Source organism: Vulpes lagopus, chromosome 5 (assembly GCF_018345385.1).
Source record: "Vulpes lagopus strain Blue_001 chromosome 5, ASM1834538v1, whole genome shotgun sequence".
NCBI lineage: Eukaryota > Metazoa > Chordata > Mammalia > Carnivora > Canidae > Vulpes > Vulpes lagopus.
Window position 1 is genome coordinate 20,360,483 of NC_054828.1, and position 23,638 is coordinate 20,384,120.

At 41.8% G+C, this 23,638-nt stretch overlaps 1 protein-coding gene and 1 pseudogene across 1 annotated transcript; both read right to left on the reverse strand.

Annotated features, from left to right (window-relative positions):
* Positions 1-3,899: 3,899 nt before the first annotated feature.
* On the reverse strand, positions 3,900-4,914 carry LOC121491646 (annotated as a pseudogene).
* A 13,932-nt stretch (positions 4,915-18,846) lies between these two features.
* Positions 18,847-19,855, reverse strand: LOC121491740 (N-acetylglucosamine-1-phosphotransferase subunit gamma-like). The gene is given in 2 exon segments (XM_041756935.1): positions 18,847-19,033; positions 19,036-19,855. Coding segments are annotated over 2 exon segments (876 nt in total). The 3' UTR covers positions 18,847-18,977.
* Between the last annotated feature and the right edge of the window lie 3,783 nt (positions 19,856-23,638).

Below are 23,638 nucleotides of genomic sequence, written 5' to 3' on the forward strand. Positions count from 1 at the left end.
GTAGAAACTGAGAAAAAGGAAGAGGAAATCCAGGGGTCAGGGCCCACCAAAACAAACTGCGCAAAGTGCCTGGATATGAATGAGATCGGTAAGTAACTCCACCTAATTTTACACATGACCCCGAGAGTCCAGTTCCTATAGGGATCCTGGTCAGCCTTGGCCACAACACTCCACTCTCCATTGCTTTTTCCTGGCATGAGGGTTGTCCCATTCTCAAATGTTTGACATAGGAGACAGCATGGTCAAATGGGGACTGTGGTATCAAAAGTTTGGTGTGGGATCAAATAGCTCTTCTCCTGCAAAATGCAAAGACTCTCTGGGGTGAAGGATTTGCGATTTGGAAAGGAAAGTGATGAGGTACAGAATCATGAGTGGAGGAGCTGGCATCCTGCCTCCCACAGCCATTTTTCCTTTTTTTTTTTTTTGTTCCCCTTTACTTTGGGTCTGGTCCCAGCAAATCCTTTTGCCAGATAAAGCACTGAAGTAGAGAAAGCAGCATTTCAGCAGCATTATTGAAAAATGTTCTTTTCTACAGCCAAAACTGAGACAGAAATGCCAAGACGTTTGCACCCAAAGAAGAACTGATTGAGAGCCAAACACGTGCTGGGTTTGTTTGGTGTGGGGGGTGGTGGAGGGAAGAGAAAGAACATTCACACAGTATAAGATGACTCCAGACAACAGCACTTGCAAAGCAGAATTTGCAATATTAAGCACACTTTGTATTACCCAAGGGAACCTTCAGAAAAGATAAGCTGCTTGGATTTTCAACAAAAAGATTAAAGTATTCCAATTGGCATTCCTCCTCCCCGCCCCCCACTCCCCGGAGGCCCAAGATGTCGTTTTCTCTGCAGCAGCTGTCCCCTCCCACAAAGGCCCAGTGACTAGGAAAAGGGAAAATATAGTGGCTTCTTGTCAGAGTTCACTTGTGTCTTTGGCTTCTCCTAATTTTTTGGGCCTTCCATGTCTTAAGGACCAATTTGTAATTAGCCAAAGGAAATAAAAAGGAGAGCTTTAGAAAACGAATCACGTTGATTAGCATGTCCTAACTGGGATTTTGGGTCACCCCAGAGCATCCATGGTTCACTTAAGGGAGAGCAAATCCAGGGAAAATCCACTCTGATTTTAAAGAAAAAATAAATGCCCAGCATCAGTTGAACACTTAGAGAAAGGGAGAAGGTCTGGTGGAATCAACAGGTAAAGGAGAAATCTCATTGTGGTAAATGCCGAGATATTCTAAAACTCATTTGGATTGGAGTAATTTAATGAGAAATGCAGAAATCACTACAAGGAGGGCATTGACTGTTTCTTGAGAGAGAGGAGAAGAGAGAGAAGAAGAAAAGAAGAAGAAGAAGAAAGAAGAAGAAGAAGAAGAAGAAGAAGAAGAAGAAGAAGAAGAAGAAGAAGAAGAAGAAGAAGAAAGAGGAGGAGGGGAAAGAGGAGGAGGAGGGGAAAGAGGAGGAGGAGGAGAAAGAGGAGGAGGAGTAGGGGGAAAAGGGAAGGAGAGGAAAGGAGGAGGAAGAGGAAGAAGAAGAGAAGGCAAAAGAAGAGGAGGAGAAGGAGAAGAGGATAACATTTCTGTAAAATTTCAAGAATCTTTTATGTCAGCTCCCTTATGCGCGGCATTTTCCCTCTTGGTTCATAAATACACAATTCTTCTGTTTAAGTGCATGAGTGCCTTTAGGTCAGAGGGACACAATTTTGACAGCATTTGATCAGATCAACTCTGGATGGAAAACGCCTTGGAGATAATATGGGAAAAGTCCTGAGGTTGCCAAAGGAAAAACCCTCCACCCGGACCAGGAGGACAAAGCCTCCACCCGGACACACAGGACAGTTCCCAGCTCCAAACCTGTGATGAGAAGCCAGGGAGCTTCTCAAGCTCCCTTCACTGGAGGAAATGTGCCCTTAGCAGGTCCCTGCTGGGAAAAGCACAGCAAGAACAACTTTGCAAAGTAATCCACGACGACTATGCCAAGTGTGTTCTTCTAAAGTGTCCCTGATGCAAATGAAATAAAATACAGTGAGCAGCCACTTCAACCACCTTTCTACTTCTCTCTGGAGCTCTCTCCCCCCTTTTAAATCTCTCTCTTTGATGACTCTGCCATCATCTTCAGCAGCTGTGGTCTCAGAGGGGAGAGCCAGATTAGGAGGAAGAAAAGAACTATTTGAACAGAATGAAATTCTCAAACTCCTGACATGATAGGGGCCTCAGAGAGAGTGAAGCCCGTCCTACAGATTAGCACTGCCTGGCCCACAAGGCTGAGCTAATTGCCGGTGAATTGCTCCATTATACCAAACACCATACTGATGCCCAGAACATCATAGTTCAAAGCAAAGTATTTATCTTTGCAGTAGCGTTGGAAAAACAGTGATAGTTTATAAAACTGAAACATGAGGATCATTTAATCTGGAATCCCATTAGAGGGCAGGTACAGTGAGAACTGAAACAAGGAGAGTAGCTGGGAGATAGAGAAAGGAACATAAAGGAATTTTGCTTTAATATTAAACAGTTATCTAAGTAAAGGCAAATGCCATCCTTCAAAAGGAGAGAAGGAGGGGCACAGACCATTCTTGCTTGGAATGGCAGTGATGACCTGTATAAGGAGGTCACTATGCTACATACCCTAGAAGACTCGGAGCCCAGAATCTCAGTTGCTATCGACAACAGCTGATGACCCTACTGTAGAACTTCTGGTGGAAGGCTCCTCCCCACTCTGTCCCCATGCTGCCCCCTGGATCCTCCTCCCCACCCCCATTACTGGCTCTGCTTTCCCTCCCCATCTCCACAGCCAGTGTGACACACTGTGAGTGCACATTGGCCAAGTTGACACAGATCACCTTGTCAGACTGACAAGGCCTCAAGACTGAACAGTATGATCATCCTGCCTCATTTCCATGTTCCCTGCTTAGGAAGTAAGACAGAAAAGAAGGCACAGCCTTGTGAAACAGGAGCAGACACTTACATATGTTCATGCTAGAATCAGCAGTTCTCAAAGTGTGGTCCCTGGACCGGCAGCATCACATAGAAACTTCCTGTTACAAGTGCAGATTCTGGGTCTCACCTTGTAACTACGGAATCAGCTGCTCTGAGAAGGAGACCAGCAATCTGTATTTTAGCAAACCTTCCAGCTTAAGTGCTAAAATATCTAGTCTAAAAGATTTTTCTTAGGTAGTACAACATCTCTGACTCGTTCCTCTGCTTGGAATGTGCTCTCTTTATGAACCTTCCAGAAAAACTCTTGGCCTCTCAAAATGCGGTTCAAGTTTTAACACTGAATTCTTTTTTTTTTTTCACTGTTCAAAATTTATTTGGTATTTTAGTTGGTATGACAGATAGTTGGTTGCATTGTCTTTTTACATTATATTTTATTATAATAGTATAATATTATTATATTTTTATTATATTGACATATTTTTACATTATATTTTACACTATATTCTGACATATATCGTATACAAAATAAGATCCTTTAGAAGAGTTGTGCACAATACATGCAATATTGAATTTATACATTGGATCCTAGGATGTGACTGAAGAAAAAAGATGGAATAGGCATACTGGGTGTTGGGGTGAAGGAATCAGAAGTTACAGACCACAGTAAATACACATCTGGTTTGAAGAGTAACTGCAGCATATACGACATTAGCGGGGGGGTGCATCTGAGATGATAGAACTATATTATGTTAACCAATTTAGGACTACACAAGAGAGATATCATCCAGCATCAGGATATGACTGCAGGGTTTTGTGAACCATTCCCATTTGTAACTTTAGGAAACTGATGCTTTCTTAGGCCATTTTAATATTACTACTTGAGTAACAGGTCAGATAATAAGGACAATATACACAACCTCCAACTAAAATCTTGTTGTTAGTAACGTGGTACATTAGAAAAATTTTAAAACCGCAGCTCCTTTTGGATCCCCCAAAGTGTAGCTGCACTCTTCCTCAAACGGGCCTCTTTCTCAGGAGTCAGAGAGTCACCTTCACAACATCAGAGATTCCATTCTGTCTCAAGATGCAAGGAACACTAAGGAAGACATCATCTTTTATTCCATAGAGACCCTTAATCATGGTGGAAATTGAATGCACCTGCCTAAGACTCTTCATTATACTTTCTGCGAAATCTGCCACAGACAGTGCAATGGCCCAGGAAGGGTAGCCTTTCAGTTTGATCACCTCATAGGCACTGTCAACCACTTATTTGTGAACCTCTTTCCACTGTTCCTTAGCTGCATCAGTGCCTAAGTCAGGGTGCAGATTCTTCAGTGAGACACCAGAAACATTTATTCCTCTCCATACAATACACTGGAGTCTCCATTGCTCTCCAGGGACCCACCCATGACAGCTTAGTGGGTGAACCCCCAGCCCTTCCCCCATTAGGTAGCAGACCTGGGCTGAATCCAGATTCAACCACTTTTAATAACTCTGATTTTGGGAAAGCCACTTATCTTCCAAGCCACATGGGTCAAGATATCCACTGGATTGGAAACAACAAGCAAACTTGCAGTTTGGGCTGTATTGACAATATTAGGAATGATGAACTTAAAGATGTTCATGTTATGCTGGACCAAGTTAAGACAACTTTCTCCCTTTTGCTGACATGCCCCAGCTGTGATAATAACCAGCTTGGAGTTTGCAGGCACATTATAGTCTTTGCCAGAGACAATTTTTGGTGTTCTACGGAAAAGGCTGCCATGCTGGAGATCCATCATCTCTCCTTTCAATTTGTCTTCCATGACCTCAACAAGAGCAAGTTCATCTGCCAAGTCCTTCATTAAGATACTGATGGCACAAGCCATGCCAACAGCACCAACCCCAACAACTGTAATCTTATTCTAGGGGATATGGTCTTCCTTAAGATTCTGAATCAGCGGATCCTTGAGAGTTGCCATTTTGGACTTAGAACCAAAAGGAATCAAGAGTGCACGTCGGGAGGCGGGAAGCCATGGCGCATGAGGTTGGGTCGGGACTTTGCAGCAGCGGCTCTGACACTTAACACTGAATTCTTGACTAATTGTTTTCAGTGCTCTTGTGGCGGACTTTTATCATTGTTTTTAAGAACGGTTTTGAAGGCCTTTGTTTTCCTGCCTGGATGTTCCTCAGTATCCTCAAAACCTACAACGTAGATTGCTTATTTTAAAACTCAAAGAGATTTGAAATAAAACAGACCCTATAAAAGTGGAGTAGTTATGTTATATTTTCTTTGTGCCATGATTGAAGTTGATACTTTGGAGCAAAAAGGGCAAACACAGGTAAAACAGAGTAGATAAGAAAAAGGTAGATACGGGGATAAGGGACAGAAATTTGAGAATAGCACTTGATCGGTTAAATTTTTGAAGAGTATTTAGAAGGAACTGTTCTCCCAACCAGAGGTAATAAGCTCTCTGAGAGGTAATAAGCTCACCCTCACTAAGCTGTTCCAAAGGTGGATAGTGGATGATAAATATGAGTTGGCATTGCAGATAAAAACCAATTGATTGGAGGTAATTGCTCGGGGCACTGTGTTAAGAAGCATTATAATTGGATCAAGAACTAGCTGGACAATTCCAGTGAGGATTAGTAATGTCTGCTTTGGGTGTAAGAGTGGGGGCTTGTTGAAATGAAATCAATTCCTCCAGGCCAGTGATGCTAAAGACATACTTACTGTGGCAGGTGGTAGAAACATATTAAATGACTTCTTAGAAGTATACATTTCCCATGATAAAAACAAGAATTTTTAGATGGAAGGCACCATGGAAATGCAAAGAATTATTTTTAGCATACTGTTAATGATGAGCCCCTATAGATGAAGGCCTATGTTGAGGATGAGTGGCTCAACCCCAAGATGGAGAAGGGCAAGACAGTACAGGCTCACAATTGCCCGACTTGTAAATAAATATTTAATACCATGACACACTTTACAAGGCTACTAACAGGCAAACATAAAATACTCAGTGAATATAAATAATGAACAGGAAAGTAATTAGAGGTCTTTTAAAAAACAATCCATCTTGATTAATGTAAAAGAGCTTAAATGATGGTTCTCTATAAAACCAAGTAATCATCATTTCCATCATTGCCACCTGCTAGTGATGTGTTTACCCCAATTATTTATAAGCCACAGGAGGACTGGAGAGCTTAGGATGGCTACTTTGAGCTACCCATACCTTGAGCAGGTATTTTAACAAACAATTCCCTTTTGGCTTATATTTCTTTTTTGAAGGGGAGATACAGTTGTAAAAACGTCCAGACTGGGGAGGGAAGTCATCATTTTGTTTTAGAGGCAGTGGTAAAATGGACACTTTCTAAAACATAATCTGGAGACCTCAAGGACCATGTTGATATATTTCGACGATTATTTTCTACCCTGAATTTAAAACCACTCACATGGTAGTTTCCAGGCTTTAAGTTAGGAAAACCACCATCACTCCATATTTATAGACACCAGGATCCCCCCATGTCAGACACATCCCTCATCCATTCCCAACACAACATGGCTTTTTCCCTAACAAGTCATTTGATCAGGTTATTTTTGAGTATCATTACCTCCTTAATGCAACACAGATAAAACATTCTTTGCTATAAATCACCTGTGATCAGTGGTGGGAAATATTTTAAGCAATCCTCTGAATACATGTACTTTTACTCCACCATTATTTAGTACATTCCAGAAAGATCCCTCTATTATCTGGCCTGATGGCATCACGAAAGGAAGAGCTTCATTTCAGCAGAAATGGATACAAGTGCCAGAAGAAATTCATCTTTAGAAACCTGGATTCTTCTTTCTTCAAAAAGAAATATGAAGAGAACCATCCCATAGATTTTGAGCACGTCTTTGAACTTGGGTCTATCGATAAGTTTCCTTATTAGTAAAATGGGAGGATAGTTAAGTAGCTTACAGAGTTGTTTTGAGGATTTAATGAGGAAAGATATCAATAATGCAGGACCATATCTGCTGCAATGCAAATACTCAATAAGTTTTAGTTACCCCCTTTCTTTCTTCCTTTTCCATTTGTAAAGTGCTGGCCATCCCATTGTGGGAGGCTCAGTCCTCGTCTAATCCTTAGGGGGAGAGTATAATGTGATCAAGGCCAACACTGAGGCTCAGCAGTCTCCCTCACAGCAAGGCCACTGCTGATTTCGAATTTCAAGGCTTCACAACCTGATTTCTACCTTGTTATTCACCTTCTGTCTCCACTTTCTGAGGTCTGATTACCAGATGCCTGAGTAGAGGGCCACAATTTCAGTCCCATGAGTGAGAGCACCCATCTCTCTGGGACACCAGTCCTCCATCTCTCCATCATCTTATCCATTTCACCCTCATATGTCCATCCTAGAGCCCTAGTTCTGGCTCTAGCCCAGGGGCCGGGTGGTGCTGGGTGCTGCCACAGCTCCTTGATGCAGAACACCTGGCTGGCTTTCTGACTATGACTGCTCCTGTGCGCTCCTCGGCAGCGTCTACCCTAGCATGAAGACCACTCCATTACATCTGTTAGATAACCTGGTATCAACTCTCTGTTTAGAGCAGTTTGTGCTCTCACTTTTTTTACATGCAGTTTCTAAGGAATGGATTGAATGTATCCCTAGAAACTAGCATTGCTTTTGTCTCTTAAGTGATCGCCTCTCTAGACTGGCTCGTTTCACCAGTTCAACAATGTCTTGGCTGGCAATGGCAGTCAAACACATGTAATTCTTTACCAGATGTGTCTGAAGCTTTTACTATAAGGCAGGCATTACTCAGCAGCTACAGATAGAACAGTGAGCAAAATAAAACCACTGCCAAGATGTAGCTTCCATTGTAGGAGAGGAGGCTGGCCATGGCCACATGTGCTGTGAATGGTCCATGAGCACTGTCCATTGTACTGTTCACCCTCCCCACCCATTCTGTGCCCCCTGGATGCCGAACTCTGTGAACTGCTCTAGTGGTGGTGCCTCATTTGTGCTGCCTCAGGGGTTTGGTTGGTTATTCCACAGCCTCCTTTAATGCTGCCCACAGCTTATAAATAGCCCTCTATTCAACTGTCTTGTATTTACCTATTTAAATGTGCCATCTGTTTACTGCTAGGACCCTGATTACTACACCAAATGAAGAAATATGTACCATTGTGTCAGGCAGTGACATGTATTGTGAATTAAATAATGAAGCAGAAGAGGGTAGACATAGTGCTAGGAAGTGCTCTTTTAGATTAAGAATGGTCAGCAAAGACCTATCATAGCTGGTGACATTTGGCAAAGACATGAATGACTTGAGGTAGTGTTGTCACATAAATTACTGGATGCCCAGTTAAATTTGAATTTCAGATGGATGACAAATAAGTTTTTAGTTTAAGTATGTCCCAAATACTATATGGGACATACTGACGCCAAAAAGTTATTATGTTTAACTGAAATCCAAATCTCACTGGATGTCCTGTATTTTTATTTGCAAAATCTGGCACCCTAATTTGAAGATGTGAATGATATGAATGAATATCTGGAGGAAGAACATTCTGGGTAGAGCAAGTACCAGTTACAGAGACCTGCGGAGATGAGTCCACAGTTGGTGAATTTATGGAATATGAAGAAACAAGAGCCTGTTGTCTTACCTATTGTGTGTTGTTAATGGGCCATAGGGGTATTAGTGGAGGGGTAGGGGGGTGAGGTTAACGGTCCTGGGCCATCCCCTATGACCTGTGGTTTCTCTCATCTCTCAATTGCCCAATTCAGTTTTTTATGTTAATTATAGTCACAGGAGAAAAGGAAGACAGAGAAGGAAATCAGAATGCAATAGTCCTCAGTGTAGCAATTACAAATGAACCTGAAAACTACTTGAAAGTAGCCAATATCATTTTATGAATAAATACCAACTCTTATGCAAATCATATGCAAATTACTTCGATGGTCCTCTAACTCATGGAGCTGAGCGTAATTCCTGGAAACTCTGGGAGACCTGTCCTGTTTGCCCTACCCCTGCTGGTGGGTGAAACACCAGTCAGAGGGAGACACGCAGTCCATACTGACCCACAGCAGACAAAAACTCTCCATTGACCATCAGGTTCATAACACTCTCCTCTGGCCCAGAACCTGACCCTGAGGAGACTCCCTTCCACGCCCTCTCATTCTATTCTAAAAACCTTAGCTAAGGAGGTACCATTATCCACATTAAAAAGAAAGAACAGGGGATCCCTGGGTGGCGCAGCGGTTTGGCGCCTGCCTTTGGCCCGGGGCGCGATCCTGGAGACCCGGGATCGAATCCCACGTCGGGCTCCCAGTGCATGGAGCCTGCTTCTCCTTCCGCCTGTGTCTCTGCCTCTCTCTCTCTCTCTGTGACTATCATAAATTAAAAAAAAAAAGAAAGAAAGAACAAGGCTGTGCCCATAACATCAAGTCTATGGGGTTGATTCAGGGCAGGAGCAAATTGGTAGTTTGACTCAATGTACTTAATGGATTTAGCAGTTTAGCATGAACACTCTGACTTGGAGCCCTGTGTAAACACTTCAAAGGAATGAATTCAAAGTCAGACATTCACTACAAGGCATTCTTAATCATGTGTGTGTTTAAGTGACTAAAAAATATGTATACAATAAATCAAAAAAAGAAAATCATTCCTTAACGGCATACCGTATTTGCAGGCAATGCCTCTACTATGGTTGAAGCTCTGAATTGTAATAAGTGTGCCCTTTAACATCTGTGTACACTAAGTAAGCATTCCATATGGAACATGGTATGTAAATGAGGATCCACAAGAAGATGTATATGCACAATAAAATAAGATTCACTACCTACGGATAATAACTTTTACTAAGACAGATAGATAAAAACATTTTCTAAGATATATAGTAATAATTTTGAGAAGAGGTATCTCTTTCTTGCCATTTTTCACATGTGACCCCAAATAACAAAACAAACACAACAGAAAAGCATAAAGAGTTGATTTCTCAATGGTATAGTGTCCCAAGTCAACTAGAGGAGCAGATACCTAGACTGAAGTTCGCAAGTAGGAAGTTTACAGAGCTCTGGAGGGCAACGTGTATGGAATAGCATTAAGCTGTGATGACAGATGTCCTCACACCAAAGGTCTATGGTTCCCACAGGGAGCTCTGGAGCTGAAGTGAGGCTCGCAGAAGTGCCTCACATTGGGGCACGGGGCTTAGGCCTTAAACCCTCACATCAACCACACCTCAAATGCAGGCTGCCACCAAAATTAGTCATGACCTTGGGCAAGGCAGCTCTTCAGTCAAAGGCAATTGCTGTGAGAGTACACTCAACTGCCAGCTGCCAGCTTTAATGACCCCCTTGCTAGGGAAATCAGTGTCCCTGGTTGGAGAGGGGAGGAACACCTGCATGTACACAACAGCATCCACCATACCTAAACTTATGAGAGGGTAGGAAAAAGCTTGCTTTTTCTATGTTACAAGGGAAAAGAGTGAAAATGTATATACTTTGCTTTTAGGTAACTAATTTTTGCCCTGTTTGCATTCATTTTTTTAAAGCTTCTTAAACTGAGGTATAATTGACATATTATATTGGTTTAAGGCATGTAACATAATGATTTGATATTTGTATACATTGATAAATGATCATCACAGTAAGTATATTTAGCATCCATTACCTTACATAGTTATGAATTTTTTCCTGTGATGAGAATGTTTAAGATCTACTTTCTGAGCGTTTTTCAAATATGGAATATGGTATTATTAACTGTAGTACATATTCCCATGCCTTTATGTATTTTATAACTGGGAGTTGTGCCTTTTGACCATCTTCACTCATTTCTCCCACCCCCTCATTTTCACCTCTGGCAACATTAACCTGTTCTCATACAGAGAACATGAGCTTTTTTTTGGTTTTGCTTTGTTTTATTTTGTTTTGTTTTTTTAGAATATGGATCATATGGCATTAGTCTTTCTCTGTCTGACTTATTTCACTTAGCATGATGCCTTCAAAGTCCATCCATGTTGTCACACCTGGAAAGATTTCATTCTTTTTTTATAGCTGAAAAATATCCAAATTCTCTTTATCTATTCATCCATCAATGGATCCTTGAGTTGTTTCCATATCTTGGCTATTGTAAATATTGGCTGCAATAAACATAGGGGTGCATATGTCCCTTCGAGCTGGTCTTTTCATTTTCTTCAGATAAACACCCAAAAGTGGAATTGTTGGATCATGGGGTAGTTCTATGTTTAATTTTTTGAAAAATCTCCATACTATTTTCCACAGTGGCTGAACCAGTTTGCATTCCCACCAACAGTTCAAGAGGTCTCCCTTGTCTCCTCATCCTCACTAACACTTGTTATTTCTTATCTTTTTGAGAATAGCCTTTCGAACAGGTGTGGGGTGACATCTCATTGTGGTTTTGATTTGTGTTTTACTGATGATGAGTGATGTCTTGACTATGTTTTCATGTGCTTGTTAGTCATCTTTATGCCTTCCTTGGAAAGATATCTCTTCAGATCTTCTACTCATTTTTTAATCAGATTTTTATTTTTTATTTTTTTCTATTGAGTTGTATGAGTTCTTTATGTATTTTGGATATTAATCCCCTAAAACATATGATTTGCCAATATCTTCTCACATTTTTTAGGTTGCTTTTTAGGGTTTTTTTTATTATTATTTCTTTTGCTGTGCAGAGTTTGGATTGTTTTGTTTTGTTTTGTTTTAGTTTGATATAGTCCCACATTTTAATTTTTGCTTTTGTTGCCTTAACTTTTGGTGTCAGATTTAAAAAAAACATCCTCATGGAACCTATGTCAAGAAGCTTACCACTAAGGTTTTCTTCTAGAAGTTTTATGGTTGCAGTTGTGAACCAAACCTAAAAACGCCTTTCTGGCTGAAGCTCCAGGACAAAAAGATAGGCCTTCTTCACAAAAAGACTGTCAATGTGTTTCTTTCTGTTTCTGACAGTGCTGTGATGGTGGTAGCCTGCCAAGAACTTTCCAATTATTATAGTCCCATGACACCCTGGAACACAAGTTCTCCTGTCACCAGAGCCAGACAATCAAGGGGTGTCCCCCGGGGAGTAGCTGAAAAATCAGGGCACCAGATATGTGGGAAACTTTTTCTCCTTGAGATACTCATGGTCAGAAGTGCAGCAGGGGAGCGGGAAGATGGCATCTACCAGTCTCTGTCTCAGAGACTGTACCAGCAAGTTTTGAATATGTGTATTAAGTTTGTTGCCTCTCAGCCAATTTTAATACAAACAAATGAATCTCTTTCTCATGAAGTCTGAGCTGCCACTGAGCTGGGCCCTTGGGTGGGTGAGACTGAGCATAGGAGCTGTTTTACAATCCTTTCTCAGATTGCTATGTAGTCCTATGGGTCTCAAGGATGCCATCTTCATTGATTTTCAAAGCTAGGTGTTTTGGGGGCTTATTTCTCAGATGCAAGTCTTCAAAGCTGGGTGACTGGTGTGAGATTCAAATCCTTCACTCCTTAGGGAGAAGCTCCAGGTTTTGTGTCCTCTCCTCACTGTGTGTGGGAAGGGGGGATTATGGTGAGACTGTGTCTCAGCCTCTCCTACCCTTTCAATGTGGTTTACTTCTTGTTGTTTTCCTAGTGTATGTCATTACTCAGCCAGTCTTTAAATTTTTTTTCAGAGAAAATTCTTCCATATGTAGCTATAGACTCATTGGGTCCATGGGAAGAGGTGAGTTCAGGATCTTTTTATAGCACCATCTTGAAACAGAGCTTCACTTCTTTTATTATAAATTTAAAAGTAAACATGCTATTTTTAAAAGATTTTCTTGAGATAATCTATAATTATCCTTTAAAATTGTATTTGGCAACTTATATCAATGTATACCAACAACTTGTGATGTTTTCAAAGATAAATAATAATGGTAGTAGTGGCTGATACTGGATAACAGGAAGCAGTTTTCACTGATTATATTTATACTCTTCCAATTATATCCTTACATTATTGCCTAAACACTCTAGCACTTGAGAGATAAAATGAACAAAATGTTAATTTATATAGTGTATTCCTTCTATGGAGATAAGATTTCCTCTTCAGGGCAGCCCGGGTGGCTCAGCGGTTTAGTGCCACCTTCAGCCCAGGGCCTGATCCTGAAGACCTGGGATCAAGTCCCACGGCGGCCTCCCTGCATGGAGCCTGCTTCTCCCTCTGCGGGTGTCTCTGCCTCTCTCTTTCTCTCTCTCTCTCTCTCTCTCTCTCTCTGTCTCTTCTGTCTCTCATGAATAAATAAATAAAATCTTAAAGAAAAAAAAAAAAGATTTCCTCTTCAGTTCTACTCAAGTCTAATCTGGATCCTCCAAAAATAATGAAAAACAAAACAAACATAACTTCAGACTTTTAGTTGTAGGTTGCACTAGTTATTTCCTTCCAAAGAGTAAAGTCTAGGAAAGTAAAGAAAAAAGAAAAAGAAAAACTTTACAAGGAAGAAGCCTGATGAACACTGCCTGAAGCAAATAGTGAAAAGTCACACAAATATAACTCATATGGGTAACATGTACCTTTAGCGTGATGTGACAAAATGGAACTTTACCTTTGCAGTCTTTCCCTCAAAAAACCCATAATCATACTCCAATGAAGAGTAAAACATCAGACAAATCCTAACAGAGGGACATTTTATTGAACACCTGATCAGTACTCTTCAACACCATCAAAGTCATCAAAAATAAGGAACAGCTGAGAAACTGTAACAATCTAGAAAAGCCCTAGGAGACACAATAGTAAATGTAATGTTGTGTCCTAAGAACAATATTTTTATTTTTTTACTTTTTTAAAATTTTTATTTATTTATTATAGTCACAGAGAGAGAGAGAAAGAGAGAGAGAGAGAGGCAGAGACACAGGCAGAGGGAGAAGCAGGCTCCATGCCCCAGGAGCCTGATATGATATGGGATTTGATCCCGGGTCTCCAGGATCGCACCCTGGGCCAAAGGCAGGTGCCAAACCGCTGTGCCACCCAGGGATCCCAAGAACAATATTTTTAAAAAGTATCTTAGGTAAACACTAAGGAAATCTGAATAAAGCATATAATTTGCATCAATATCAATATTGCTTCACTAATTATAATAAATGTACCACATTGGTGTAAAATATTTCCTAGGGGAACTGAGTAATGGTTTATAGAAACTCTGTACTATTTTTACATTTAAAGAAATCATTTTATTTATTTATTTATTTGAGGAAGAGAAACCATACAGAGGGGAAAGGGATAGGGACAAGGAGGTTCCCCACCAAGAGCAGAGCCCGATGCACGGCTTGATCCCAGGACCCAAGGATCATAACCTGAGCCAAAAAGTCAGATGCTTAACTGACTGAGCCACCCAGAGGCCCCTGATCTTCACATTTTTTCTTTAAATCTAAAACTTCTAAAATAAAAAGTTTATTTAAAATGTAAGAAGGAAAAACTGGGTATACTTATAAATTCCCTCTTTACTGATATATTTTTGTCACCTAAATGATGGGATACATTTAGCTACTTAAAAATAGTGACATCAGGAATGAATCTTTTCAACTGGAGCACTGGTTTTCATTCATTTCAAATATAACTAGATCATAGTAGCAGAAAAATGTTTATTGAGTGAGTTAATTTCTTGAGCGTCTGGTATTGAGGACTTGGTCCACATGCAATTCACATTATTCAAGGTTGATAGGTCCACAAAATAACAAGCAAGTCAGTCATAAAGTCAAGCTCATGTCATAAAATTGCATACAACGTGCAACAGTCTTTTACATTGCACCCCAGCAATTTTTAAAATGGTATTTCAAACAAGTGTTGTCATGTTAAGAGGAAGATATGAATGTTGACCAAGTTTGTAAGGTAAGCATTAGTCAAGAAGATGTGACCTGACATGGGTCTTCAGAGATTAAAAAGTCCAAAAAAATGGAGAAGGGGGCAGTATCCCTTGACATGAAGGACAGCTTGAGAATAAGCGAGGAAATGGGTATGATCTTCACTTGTTCAACAAGCAGAAAAGAAAATATAAGATTCAAGTTGCATGCATGAGCTGGCAAGAGTGAACCAGTGTAGACCTGATACAAATTAATAGTCTAGAAGTAGTATGGGCCTTGAACACAGAAGCCGCAGCAAGGAACTGTGTTTAGAAAGAAAACTTAGAGGATGAGTATTAGGTGTAAGATGAGACAAAAAATGTGGAGGATATCAGGAACTTGAAGAAACATAAAGGGAGAGGTTGAGGCAGATCCAACAGATCTATGGAAACCAAAGTAACTTGGTGCCAGTGTTGGAACCATGGGTGACAGATGACAGAAAAGGGTGCGTATAAAAATATACTGCAAGCCTGTGTAACTAGGAGAACGTTCATAACATTATCCAATTTGTATATCATGGACTTGAAGCATTTGAAGCAAATTATGTCAGAAATAAGAAAAAAATGGGATAGATTGCTTCCTTAGCAGGTCAGGGAGTGAGTTCAGTTTGATTTCCTGGCAAATCTTGGGAAATTAGCAATGGTTTAGGGAAGAAGGTATTAGAAGCAATTTTGAATCATCTGTTTCTTTCTAGAAGCTTCTTGAAGAAATACTTTGAAATGTATCAGAAATTATGGCTTCACTCTCTTTGGCTCATGTTCTAAGGTCTACTTAGAATTCTTGTAAAGTAAAATGACTCAGAAATAGGTATTCTTTAAATGTGACTAAGGCCACAAGATAGCAACGGGAGATGAGTTAGTCTAGTGCTCAACTTGTTAAATGAAAAGTAAGTGAAACATGACCTAAATCTTCTCAAAGTCCATGATTGAGTCTGTCCATGTGTTACAGTGGTTTCTTTGATCTCTTAGGGCATTTAACCTGTTTTTTCTGCCCATGGCTTTAAATTCTCTTTTCTCATTTGGTTTTTTCCCAAAATTCATCACTGAGATGGCCTTAAAGGCAAGCCTCACGTTGCCAGACTATGAAGTTTGCTCATAGGATTGCAAAGAATGAACAATATTGGGAATATCATTCCTGGCCTTGTAATTCAAGGATAAATGTACAAGAAAAACTATTTTCAGGCCTTATTCCTTGAAAACTATATCAGTTTATGGAGGAATTAGATCAAAGACCATTAGTGGAACAAGAAATCTGAATTAGAATAAGCTGAAATACACACACATACACACACATGTCTATCAATAATGAGGTAATGAAACATTTTTCAGTAAGCAGAGAAGAGCTTATAAATCCAAAGTGAATGCTTATTGTTCATTTAGTGGGAGGGATACATAAAGAATGGATTTCTTTTAAGTTACAATGTCACTAACCTTACTCTCAAACATAACATCCCACACATCCAACAGGAAAAAAAAAAATAAAGTTTTATAACTGATGGAAATTTAGTAAAATGTGAAAATTGAGACTGAGTCAATGATGTACAGTGTGGAACATAATTACAGTTCTTTCTGAGAACAGTGTACAGTTACTCTGCAGGTACAAGGGATAGGTTAGAGAGGGAGCCAGCCCGGTCCTCAGCCTCTAGAATAGAGCACTGGTTCCCACCTTGAGTGTGCTTCTGAATCACCTGGGGCACAGAGCCTCTGTCTGGTTCTGAGGGTCACAGCTAGGGCCCAAGCGATATTTGTAACACTCTTTTTTTTTTTTTAAGATTTTATTTATTTATTCAGGAGAGACACAGAGAGAGAGGCAGAGACATAGGCAGAGGGAGAAGCAGGCTCCCTGTGGAGAGCCCGATGCGGGACTCGATCCCAGGACCCCAGGATCACAACCTGAGCCAAAGGCAGATGCTCAACCACTGAGACACCCAAGGGCCCCCATTGCTAACAATCTCCCCAAGTGATGCAGTAGCAGCTGAGCAGGGTGTCAATCTCACCTACATGTTTTTTTAAAATGTGCGTTCCTTGTCCTACTCTTGCGATTTCTGACCCTGTAGAACTAGGGACAGAGCCAAATGCTCTGCATTTCTGAAATGTTTCCAGGTAACAGTGGTCTAGGAACACTTTCAGAACAACGGCTTCAAATTCCTAAGCAGCCTGTAAAATTGTATAACTTCGTGCATTATTTAACATAATTTAACTAACACCTGTAAGGCTCAATTTCTCTATTGTAAAATAGATAACATGATAGGACCTGATCCATTAGGTTTGATCTGAGGATCTAGGAATAGGCCAACCACAGTTCTCATCTGGCCCATTGCCTGTTTTTGTGCCTACTCTGAGCTAAGGATGATTTTTATAGCTTTATGGGCTGCTCACAGGAATAAGGAAGAAAAGGAGGAAGGGAAGAGGGAGGAGGGGAAGAGAGAAGGGAAAAAAGGGGAGGGGAGAGAGAGAGGAGGGGAAGCAGCAACAGCAACAGAGACTGTATGTGTCTATAAGGCCAAAAGCATTTACTATTTGGGATTTAGAAAAGAAAATCACCAGCCCAGAATGCCTAGGTGGCTCAGACAGTTAAGTGTCTGATTTTGGCTCAGATTATGATCTCTGGGTCCTGGGATCGAGCCCCATGTCAGGCTCCGTGCTCATTGGACAGTCTGTTTGTCCCTCTCCCTTCCCACCCCTGCTAAGAACTCTCTCTCTCTCTCTCAAATACATAAATAAAATCCTAAAAAAAATCCCCAGCCCCTGAGTTATAACACACAGAGTACCAAAGCATACATTAATAGTACTAGTATTGAATGAGCATTGGCTCATTACAGTGGATTCCCTTTTACTCAAGCCTGCTTTCAGTGCAGCTCACAGTGTACTTCCTGCTCACTTAAGAGCTCACAGAGGCAGCCCACGGAAACGGCAAACACTGGCCTGGTAATAACCAGACTAATGACAATAGTGATGGTCATAATAATAATAGATGAGGAACTGAGGTGGCTTCATAACTGTCCCTTTAACTATTTTGGATTAGGAAGTAGAAATGCATATTCAAAAACAACATCTCTGCTTCAGAACCATTTTATCATCTCACCTTAGGAAAACTCCTTCCAGCTCTTAGAATTGTCCTCAGAACCTTGGCAGTCTTTGAAATGTCTTCCGTGATGGCATGTCTCTCTCTTCTGCAGGTGGAGGCATTATCACCTTAAAATTAAAATACAGAAATTACTTAAAACCAAGTTTATTACTGACAACCAAGTATATTTCCAAATATCACCTGAAGAGAAGGGACATATTAGGAAACATGGAACAATATCTTGACAACTAGGCAAATCCTAAAATGTGTTTTAAAAGACGTTTCGGCCACTGGCAGCCGAACCCCCCCCCCCCCCAGAAACCCTGCACATTCCTTCTTAGTGTCTTCTTCCTAGAGACCAGGCCAGCCACACCTGCATGTGGAAGAGTGCATATTTCATCGGCATACAAATCATGAAACTTCATCAGGAGAACGCACCCAGGTCAGCAGCATACAGATTAAGGAAAGGCCTTACCAGTGCCAAGCAAGTCCCCTTGCATCTCTGGACAGTTTCTACCCCCACCCAAGATTAACTGTCACCCTGACAGTTATTTGCATAATCGTGATACTAAAGCCTGAGAAAGAAATTACAAGAAAGAAAAAAAGCAACTAGAAGCCAGTCTCATGAAAATAGATGCAGACTCCTTAACAAATATTAGCAGATTGAATCCAGCCATGTAGCCTTTTTTTTTTTTTTTTAGCCAATAATACATCTGGAAGCTTGGCATCTCTTGGAACTATTCTCCCATTATATTTTTTTTTTAAATTTTTATTTATTTATGATAGTCATACAGAGAGAGAGAGAGAGAGAGAGAGGCAGAGACACAGGCAGAGGGAGAAGCAGGCTCCATGCACCGGGAGCCCGATGTGGGATTCGATCCCGGGTCTCCAGGATCGCGCCCTGGGCCAAAGGCAGGCGCCAAACCGCTGCGCCACCCAGGGATCCCTATTCTCCCATTATAAATAAAACTTGAAAACTTTAAAAAAAATAAGTTTTTTAAATTAAAAGTTTTTTAATTAAAACTTTGAATCTTTATTTGTCTGCCTCTTTGAGCTGAGCCTGGGGGCCCACGGGCCAGAAGGCAAAGGATGCACGCCCCAGGTCCCCCATCTCCAGTCTGGTGCTGCCCTCTGGCCCTGTCTCAGGTCACAAGGTGTTCCCACGCAGTCCCGCGTCGCCTCGGAGCTGTTCTGCAGTCCCATCTGTGGTGTCTTGGGGCCCATGTGCTCAGGGCTGGAAGTTTCTGCAGGCTTCGTGTAGGGGATGCCGTGCTGTATCAGCACACTCCTCAGTCTCCTGATCTCCTTTGACAGCTCTTTATGTGCCTCACTGCAGTTCTCCAAGGTCTGGAACACTGGGGCCTTAGCCCCTCCTTCCTGCACCGGTTCACTTTCTTCCAGGGTCTTTAAGTAGCCTGCATCCTCAAAAAGCGCCCTGAGCAGCTTCTCATGGCCCTGGGCCGTGATCAGCTCGTCGGCCAGGTCCTGCTCCACCTGGTCCCACCTCTGCTGCAGGGCCGGGGGCAGGGCCGGGTACACTAACAGGGAGTGTGGGTGGCAAACCAGAGGCATCTCGAAGGTCAGCGCGTACACACAGGTGCTGGGCTCAGACACGCGGGCCAGGCGGTGGCTGCTCCCGCAGGCCAGCTCCACCTTGCTCTGGCGGTTCCGGGTGCGGCAGGAGTCGCCGTCCCTCATCCACATGGCCTTGAAGGTGTAGTTGGACAGCTCCCACTCGTGCCAGATGCCCAGGATCCCGCTGTAGGCGTTCCAGCGGAAGGTCTGCTGGTGCTGCGTCACGTTGTGGAAGGGACAGAACTCGTACTTGTACGTGGACTCCACCAGGCTGAAGCACTTGCCAGAAAGCCTGAAGAGGTGCGCAGGCCCGGACACGGGCGAAGGCTCCCTCCTGGGCTCCAGGCGGCTGGTCTGGGGCAGGAACGGGTTATTGAGCCCACCACTGCATGGTGTCCCACTGTGATGGCTCAGGAGGCACTTTGTGACAGTAAGACAGGAGATCACCATTCTCTCACTCTCTCATGTCTTCACTTAGCAAACAGTTCACGAGACCCTATATTGGTCTGGGTTCTACAGAGAAACGGAGCAAATAGGATGTGTCTGTATATAGGGAGACATTTATTTTAAGGAATTGGCCTATGTGGTTATGGAAGCTGGCAAGTCCAAAATCTGTGGGGTGTACTGGCAGACTGGAGACCCAGGAAGAGCCTGCGGGATAGCTCAAGTAGGAACACTGTCTGCTGGCAGGACTCTTTCTTGCTGACGGAGGTCCGCCTTTTGTTCTGTTCCAGCCTTCAAGTGCTTAAATGAGGTCCACCGCATTGCTGGGAGACAATCTGCTTTACTCAAAGTCCACCAATTCAAATGTTAATCTCATCCAGAACCATCCTCAAAGAGACATCCAGAATCAAGTTTAACTAAATATCTGGGCACTAAGGCCCAGCCAAGTTGAGACATAAAACTAACCATCCTAACCTGCCAGGCCTAAGAGTATTATAGCACTGAATACAACACCATCTCTGTCTCTGTCTCTGACAAGCTCACATCTCCCAAAAATCAAATCTCATTTTTGTCTTAACTTTTGGGGGAGATTTTGAACGCTTTTGATCATCTAGGTAAAGCTGTGAACTTTATCCTCTGAAGAATTCTCATACACATAAACCTTTGCTTATAATTTCAAGAGGTATGGTATCACAGTGACATGCACAGCCTTCTTAGGAAGATTTTCTGTAAGTCACACACCCTACAGGCACATGCTGTGACTGGCGTGTTTGTGTCTCTACACTCTATAAAGGCTTCCTAGCTAGCTATGGAAGATATATAGCCTCAAACAGTCACACATTTATTTTAGATACAGGCTAAACATTTCAATGACATTTATTATTGGGATTTTTAAAGGCTGTCAGATGAAGGATCTTTTAATAAATAAAGGATCTCTCTAGTAGGTTTAATATTGTTAAAAATCCCTGAATATCTGTCAAATAAAAAGACCCTGTGACATTTTCTAATTCTCTTACTTCATTTGAAACAAATCTCCGATATGATTGTTGCTTGAGACTTCAGTCTGCAGTCTATGTATGTATAAATGCACTTTAAATTCTTATGTTTTAGTCAAATGGCTATCATCTAATGTCTCATATTTTTTTTTTAAATTTTCATTTATTTATTTATGATAGTCACACAGAGAGAGAGAGAGGCAGAGACACAGGCAGAGGGAGAAGCAGGCTCCATGCACCAGGAGCCCGATGTGGGATTCGATTCCGGGTCTCCAGGATCGCGCCCTGGGCCAAAGGCAGGCACCAAACCGCTGCGCCACCCAGCGATCCTGAATGTCTCATAATTTTTTTAATTGTGTACTCCATCTAACCATGTTTTCAAAGAGCATGTATGTTTATTAAATCATTGCCTCCTTTTTTAAATTTATTTTTATTTTTTTAAATCATTGCCTCCTTAACTGATAAATATTACTACATATTTCTTTTTATTGTAAATAAAAGAATATGTGCATAATATGACTAACCTAAGCTTTTTGGGCAAATGGCTATTCCAGTTGAAATGCTATTCCAGTTAAAAATTCTTCTCATTAGACTGTCAGCTCTAAGGTCATAATAGAGAGAGCTCTGCTCATAAAACCTTAGTAGGAACAGAAACAATTTCCTTAGAACACATCAGTGACTTCATTCCCCGGAGAAAATGCTGTTGTTTATTCCTTTCTCTTAGGGGAAAAAAAAAAGGATCCAGTATTGGGCTTTTTGTTTTTTGTTCCATTCATTGGTTGGTTTTGGTTTCTTAAAAGGTACAAGTTTGTTTGCAGAGTGCTTTCTAAAGATAAAGTCTTAACAGGCAGATACATGGATTATTGCAACCAAGTATTGATTTAGGTAGCAATGTGCTCCTTGTTCTCTGAATTGGGCCACTTCTTGGTGTGTACTCAGGGTACATCTGTGGCTCTGGGAGGTGTGGGTGTCACTTGGGTCTGCCTCGGGGCCGGGGAGCGGGGAGGGCATGCAGAGAGCAGAGAAACCAGGCAAACCACTTGCAAGGACACTGAGTGAGCCTCTCTGCCCTCTCACAGTTCCCCTAGTGGTGAGTGTGTCCCTATGAGCACTCCCACTGCTCCCCATCCGGAGCCCTGGCTGCCTTCCCCATCAGGAGTCCTGGCTGCCCCAGCCCCTTGGCTGAGACACTTCCTGGTGGTTATCCCAGGAAAAGGGGTAGAAGATGCCAGATGCCGCTTCTCCCAATTACATGTTGAGTATCAATGAATTAAATGTATTATCTGTTTTCTGACTTGTTGCAGTGAAAAGATCACCTGACTTGTTTTGCTTTTTGTAGAGCAAAACTGAGTCAACTGCTCAAGCTGAAATACAGTCAACACAACCCTGCCGAAGGTGTATCAGCTTTCCAGCCCTGCAAACATCCCTGCTCCCTCACACCTACTGCTCTTTCCTTCCATTTCCTTGCTGATTGTAATGAATATGCCAACAGGTGGGAAATACAGCAACTCTAGTCCCTTGTTGGTTGATAGCTTTTGAAAATTGGCAGTTCTTGCCCTTGAATAAATCTGAGTTGAAGACTGGCAAGTATAGCTCTTGTGCCTATTCTGAAATGTTTCTGTGGCTTTGAAAGAATGAGGGAAGAAAAATCCCCACAGATTTGGCAGACTTTGGCCAGTGACAATGCAAGCACCACTGAGCATGCTTGCTCCCTAGGCTACTTTATTTGTTTGTTTGTTTATTTGTTTATTTATTTATTTAGATTTTATTTATTTTATTTATTAGATTATATTTATTTTATTTATTTATTCATGAAAGACACACACAGAGAAAGACAGAGAAAGAAGCAGACTCCATGCAGGAAGCCGATGTGTGACTTGATCCCAGGACTCTGGGATCATGACCTGAGCCAAAGGCAGATGCTCAACCCCTCAGCCACCCAGACTGAGCCACTCAGTCTGAGTAGCCACTCAGGCTACTTTAATGTGTCAGTTGTCCTCACTCAACCTCAAAGGACTCTTTCCTCTGAGAAATCTGTGCTGAAGGAGTGCAATGATGTCCAGCTCCTCTGATGTGTTTGGCCCAAAGGTGTGTAGAAGGACACCTTACAGATACACATTTGTGCCCTCAGTAACCTCTTTACTCACTAAGGGCTCATGGAAGGTATTGGGCTGCTGTAAGGCTGGTCCCCAGTACAAAGATTGGGTATGGCTGCTAGAAGTTTCTTTTTAGAACAGTGTCAGTGGCATGTCTATCAAGTTGTTGCTTAACCACCATTCTGACAGTTGGGAGCTATGTACTAATGAGGGTCCCAAGAAAGGCTCCTGGGGGATAAGCACATTGTGGAGAATAATGATTAGAGTCATCAGCCTCTCCCAAGAACCAAGACCATGTCCATCCTGCAGGATCCCCTGCAGCTGGCTCATCATTTGTTGTCCGTCTGCAGAGTTCTTGCCCATATCAGAGGCCACGGCAGAGGGAGCCATATTTGTACCTGTCTGGGGGGATGGGTGGACCGTTCCTGATATCTAGATCCTGTAAGAAATATTTATAGTCCTACGTATCATTGTCCTGCCAATGAAACTAGATGTGACTTGTTTTTAAGTTGGCCAAGTTGGCTGTCAATTTAGTTCAGGTAGAATTTGTATCTCAGTTTGGAAACGATTTCTGTTTTTTGAGGAAGGGAGCTTTGTTTTTGCTTTTGTATTTTTGGTGGTAAGCTCTTTCTTCTTTACTGATAATAAGCTTCCTTATGTAGCTTGACCTGAACATAATTTGGTTCTTGTAAATTCTT